Here is a 6,224-nt window from a genome sequence, read left to right as displayed (position 1 = left end):
TGTTGTTAAAGCGCAATGCATCTCCTTAGATGACGAAGTAAAAGGAATTCTAGAAAATATTGATCCAAATTTTCGATGAAAGGAATATCCGAATATGGATGCTATATAAATTGGATTTAAGCTATATATACTCATAGAATAATTTATTTTACAATATCAGTATAACATTGATGGTAGAACTAGCAACTTATACAAAAGAATTCAAAAAAGATGTCAAAATTAGGATTTAAACATGCGATTAAAGAAATTTTTGAATCTAGCTAACTAGTGTTACTTTGACCAGTTGGTCCTTATTTCGTTGTTTGTCCTCAAAGTTTCATCCTAAAATCTTGAGGTACAACCACTTTATTTAACTCTTGGCGACTCTATTTTTTTTAAAAAACTTAATGTCACCATTGCAGTGAGAGGTTGTATTATTGTTATTATCGTATTATAAACAGAGGCGGATGCAGTGTAGAAGCAATGGGTTCAATTGAACCCATAGCTTTCGCTCATACTCTTTATTTTTTTCCAAAAAATTATTAAACGTGTACAAATAATAAATTTAGAACCCATTAAATTAGATGAGATGTGGTAATTAAGAATCTGAACCCATAAAATTTAAACCTTGAATCCGCCTCTGATTATAAATGAAGCATAACAGGATAGAGTTAAAGTGAAATTCAAGCACAAGTACATAAAGAAGAAAAAAAGAAATTTGTAAAGGAATGTTGAATGTCCTCATTAACGTCTCAAAAACCTGAACACTATTTAGCGGCAATGTAAGAGAATAACAGAGACAGAGCTTAAAATATGACAAAATCTTTGGTCAAAGTCTCATTTCTTTTGTTTGGTTACAAGTTACAACCATATATTCACTGAAACATCATACTGACGTTCTTGTTAATCTGCTTCTTCGACATCTGATGGGATGAATGCAAAACAGTAACTGTGAGTACAAGTATTACAACTACAAAACAAACTCTGTTGAAATCATCTCTACATAAAGAGGAAAGAGGGTGGCCAGATTGATGGGAAAACAACAGAGAACATGGATGGTTTTCTCATGTTCTTATCCTATGATCATTAATAAGAATGACGAAAAACAATTGACAATGAATTGCAAGAAAGTGTAACAACCTAATCTTTCACATACACGTGTTACTCGTCAACTGTAATCTTCAACACCATAAAGAATATGCTCTTCAATGAGCTCACCATTCCACAATCAGGATTCCATGCTCCCATTTGATATGATTGCTCTGGTAGTCCATAACTGAGTCAGAGTGGGCTAATAAGTTAGTAGCTGCTGGAAATTTCCAAGCTTATGAACACCAGATTGCAGCAATTGACTATAGAACTGCGTGTGAAACATATTTTACACAATTCCCAGGCTCCAGGTTCCAGAACCCCGAATTCCTCTATCCTTCCCAGTCTTTTAGAGAAAAGACGAACTAAACTGTCGAGCAGATTTAGCACCCAAGACTCCTCAAAATGCTGCTGAGCTTGTCGATCACAACTGGAGGATCCGCATAAGACCCCTCCAAATATATGGGATGGTACTCCAATCCTTTCCATTGTGCAATCAGAGCAAAATGGGGGCGCCTATATTCGCTGCTTATAATTTCTAGTATTACAGCTTTTGGTGCTGCAGAAACTATGTGAGTTAGACCTGCTCCATGAGCACCAACTATGACAGAAGCATCTTGGATTGCTCGAACTTGCTCTTTCATGGACATGTGGGCAAACAATCCGTTAATTACATTTAATTTGCACTCCGAGTGGTTCAAGGCCCAGCTCTTTATGGAATCAAATACTTGCTCTTCATTGCTAAGCCTAGACTGTACCTTTCCACCATGACGTGGGTGAGCTAAATAATCCTCACGTCTAACAAAGAGGACATTAGGGCCTGTGACTGTCCTTGGGATGTTCTGTCTATCCACAGGAAATCCAAAGGCTGCCCTAATCATCTCCCCAAACTCGGACAACCGTGCAGTTTTCTTATCATCAGGATTTTGCCACAAATCATGGGCAGAAGCTCCATTACAATCTATAGTTTCTGACAGTCCCTTAAACAGGGCAGTTTCATATCCCAAAGGCGAGAGGGCGGCATGACGGAAACAAACTGGGCCACTAAAGTTCTTAGCATAAGTGAGGCTTGAAAAAAGTGCTTTCCATGTTTCCTCCAATTGTGTCTGAATTTTTTTCAAACAGAAAAGAGGAAAAAAGAATTACTCGAAAGAACTATATGAAGAAAATGAATTTGAAGATAAATCAAAGCACGGCCACAATATGGCCAAGTAAAATTCATACGGCAAGCTTCCAGTAGTGGAGTGAAAGAACTTTCTTCACATGAAAGCATCTCTCCAAGAATTAAAGTATACAGTTAGAAGCAATTTTATAAGACATGATGTAAGGTAAAAATAAATTGTTTCAGCTATGAAATCATTGCTAGTTTTTCTACATAGCAAAAGCTCTTTTCACCACAAAGGGACCATTCAGAGAAACAGTGACGTAAATAGAAGTAAGAATGAGCAAACTGCAACAACTAGGTATTGGGACTAGGGGTGTCAATGGTTCGGTTCGGCCGGTTATTTTATAAAATTTGTACCATACCAATTTTTCGGTTATTCTATTATGTATAACCAAAATTAGACTTTTCGAAACCGTCCCAATCATGTCGGTTTCTCTTCGGTAGCGGTACGGTTCGGTTAATTTTCGGTATTTTTTTTAATATCATGTAAAATTCACCAGTAGAAGTAGAATGCAATAACATACGTTCTTTTATAGGACTTAGAAAAATTCTTTAGACATTTTTACTGTTTAAAAGGTGATGAATTAAAAAAAGAAAAAGAAAGATGGCTAGAGTATAGATCCATCGACTATTCTACAACAACGTAAAAGAAATCAAACAAAGGCAAAGAAAATATAAATCACACGAGTTGAAAGATATACCAAGCTGGGACTCAAGAATAGAGTCTATAGAAGATTAAATATTCAAAAAGATAAATCTAAAATATATGAAAGGAAACATATTCAATACATTGTAGTTTGCTCATAATCGCTAGAATACTTTGTGTCTTGCTAATAAAGATACTTGAAATAACTTAGTTTAAGTAGAAGTAACATAATAGGTTTTAGGAATTAGTATTTTGAGTCTAATTACTTGTTGGCTTGTAATAGTTTTCATAATTCCATGGCCCAAAGAAAATTTAATGCATTATTATTTTTAAACTTACTAAATAAATATATTTTCCACATGTAAAATTTATTCGGTACGGTTCGGTATTTTTTCGGCTTATTTTTATAAAATAAAAAACCTACCCTAATTATCGGTGCGGTTATAGATTTATATAAAAACCTACGGTTTCTTAAAAAGAAACCTAAAAATCGGTACGGTACGGTTCGGTCGGTTTAGTCGGCTTTCGAATATCCATTGACACCCCTAATTGGGACAATTATTGTAGTCAGTCAAACAGAAAGCTGAAACAAATGGAAACTCAGGATTAAGTCTGACCAATTTGACACAAGCATCTCAAGAGCATTGCCTGCTAGAAAATAATTGCTGGTTTCATTTCTTTCATCCGTAACACAGTACAATGCATGCCATCGTTATCAATACTTTCAAACATACCTCACAATGGCCATCTACAAAAACCAAATGTGGCCGACTGGGCAAGCCAGTAACCCTGGATGCCACGTATGCACTATACCAATCGGTAACTGTGTGGAAAAGGTTTGCATACTCAAATCGTGTAATCAAAAGTGACGGCTCCTCAATCCACTGAAATGAAAATTAGAAAAATGACAGTAACGTAAGGCATCGATTTCGGAAAGATGGCATGAATCAAAGAAGGAGCTTCCTTAAAAGCTAGCATGGTTGCTTGAACACTAACATCTAGCAGGGATAATTTTTTGATAAGTAGTTAAGTACATAAAGAACTAAAATATGTTGATTCGGAAATATCCCAAGTCATGAGCAATGTGAAAAAGCAAATATAAGACTATTTGTCATCATTTAAGCTGGTTGTCAATCATTAGTAAATAAGGTAACATAACCTAGTAGTGCTACATCCTTCATGTGTTCCTCTTATTAGTGCACAATACTGCTTCAGAATTTGATTAGACTCTAAATGTTATCCTGGTGAAGATCTAAAATTAACTGGTCAAACTTGAACTTTGAGCCAGTAGCTCATAACCAAGTGACAGCTCCCTATCTCTGGTTGGGATTTCTTCCTAGATAAAAGTTTTCATAACTTACAAGCCATGTATCAGACAATGTCAAGTGTCAAATCAAGTCGATAGTCCTCAAAATGCAACAACCAGTTGTAGAACTATTCAACTAAAGCTTCAAAAGGCATTTACTCGAATTAGTTATGCAAATTTTAAGGAATAAAATTAACCACTTCAGACAGATGCTACCATATTCTGTATGTCAAACGGAAATAAAGAGATGAAAGGAGAAAAGAATGGCCTTCACTTTTTGCTATTGCTACTCCGTCTAAGGTTCAATTTGAGTAGCAATCAAACAAAGGAATTGATAGAATTTAAAAACCAACACCAATAAAGGGAAAAGGAAAAAGCATAAATCAACTCACTTTCTCCATATTAGACATCAAAAGTTATAGGAATAACCATCTTAGAACACATACATTTACCGTTTTCCAAGTTAAAGTGGTTAATTTCTGACTCAGTATTACTTTTCAACCCTTGAATTTGATCTATTGCTCCTCCCCAGATGACTGGGGAGTACAAGTTCAGTAATCCATTCAATACTAGATCCAAATCCAGAATTCCAAATACATACACCTACATATAAACTCTGAAATCTTGAGTAATTCTTTAGTGAAACATTTAAGAATGAACAATTTATCTGATCAAATGAAATGCAACCAATAATCCAAAAGTCAACTAACTGGTGTTATCTGGCATCTAGTCGGGATATTAAGGAATTCTCTTTAATTAATGAAGCAACCAAACCATATTTATAACATTGAGGTTCTAGACAATCTTCATTAAACAGATCAAACAAAATCCATTAGTGTATTCCATATCTGCCAACATTCACAAAGTTTAAACCTTTAATTTAAAGAGCAAACAAAAATTCAAAATCTAACCTCAGAACAGTGAAAATCATCGGCGCCAACCAACTGAATAGAGTCAATTAACTCACGCATAGTGTGCCTTGAAATTGCACCTTCCGGTAAGTATTTATTCAAGAATTTTTCATCCACTAATTTTTTCCCAATTTTCAGTTTATCAGTAACTTTAATCTGAAAAGCTCCATTTTTGAACACGGGCAGCTCATCATCTTCACTCCTACCAATAACCGACTCCAATTTCTCACCTCCACGAGACATCAAAATCTCGTCCGGATTCATTCGTATTGCGCCTCCCTCGCAGATCGAACTCTGCAAAGTCTCACTGAAAAAACACCTAAACCATCCGCCGTCGCCGGAGACGGTGTTTTCGCCGAATTTCCGGTGAAACTCCGGCGAAGTTTTGAGAAGGTCAACTTTGAGAGTAAACCCATTACCGAAGTAACCCTCGCACGATCTCCAAACAACATTAGGGTTTTGAGACCAAGGGAGGTAGGAGGGCAAAATAGGCCAAGGCTTGGAATATTGAGAAGTGATTGAAGAGTGGAAATTATGATGGCGGTTTTCCGACAAGGAAAAGTGGTTTTGGCGGGATTTGTGGCGGAAGTGATCAGGGTGGGAAGAGAAGTAGAGATAGAGAGTGATTGAGTTGAGAGCGAAGAGAGAAACAAGAATTTTCAGCTTTTTCTTGTTCATCTTCTTCTTCCCTCTCTCTCTCACTGCCTGTTTTCCTGTGTACTACTTAGTACAGAGGGTTTAACGACGTTAGTAAAATATGATTATTTGAGTTGTAATTACACTTTACGGTATTTCAAAAAAAAAAAATCATTTTCTTTCGAAATTTGGCCATAAAATTTTTAATTTTTACTTGAAGATAAATTTTGAATTTTTCTGAAAATTTAAAAAAACTTTAAAATATTATTTTTTAAAATTTTCACTCAGACCATTTACAAAAATACAATAACAATCCAAAATTATATTCATGTCCAAACACAATTCTAATTTTCAAATACTATTTTCATTTGAAAAAAAATTAAACTTTTTTTGTATTTTTACAATTCTTATGTCCAAACGCCCACTAATTATATCCTTATTTAAATGCAGTACTAATAATTTTACTAAGGTGATTAAATTGAATTTTATACA

General features: G+C 35.1%; 1 protein-coding gene across 1 annotated transcript; it reads right to left on the bottom strand.

Annotated features, from left to right (window-relative positions):
- Nucleotides 1-793: 793 nt before the first annotated feature.
- Nucleotides 794-5,798, bottom strand: LOC107760241 (beta-(1,2)-xylosyltransferase-like). The gene is given in 3 exon segments (NM_001324669.1): nt 794-2,174; nt 3,614-3,763; nt 5,097-5,798. Coding segments are annotated over 3 exon segments (1,551 nt in total). The 5' UTR covers nt 5,775-5,798; the 3' UTR covers nt 794-1,451.
- Between the last annotated feature and the right edge of the window lie 426 nt (nt 5,799-6,224).

This window comes from Nicotiana tabacum, chromosome 10, assembly GCF_000715075.1.
Source record: "Nicotiana tabacum cultivar K326 chromosome 10, ASM71507v2, whole genome shotgun sequence".
Classification (NCBI taxonomy): domain Eukaryota; kingdom Viridiplantae; phylum Streptophyta; class Magnoliopsida; order Solanales; family Solanaceae; genus Nicotiana; species Nicotiana tabacum.
Note: the sequence above shows the minus strand (reverse complement) of the source record. Positions and strands in the feature narration are given on the sequence as shown.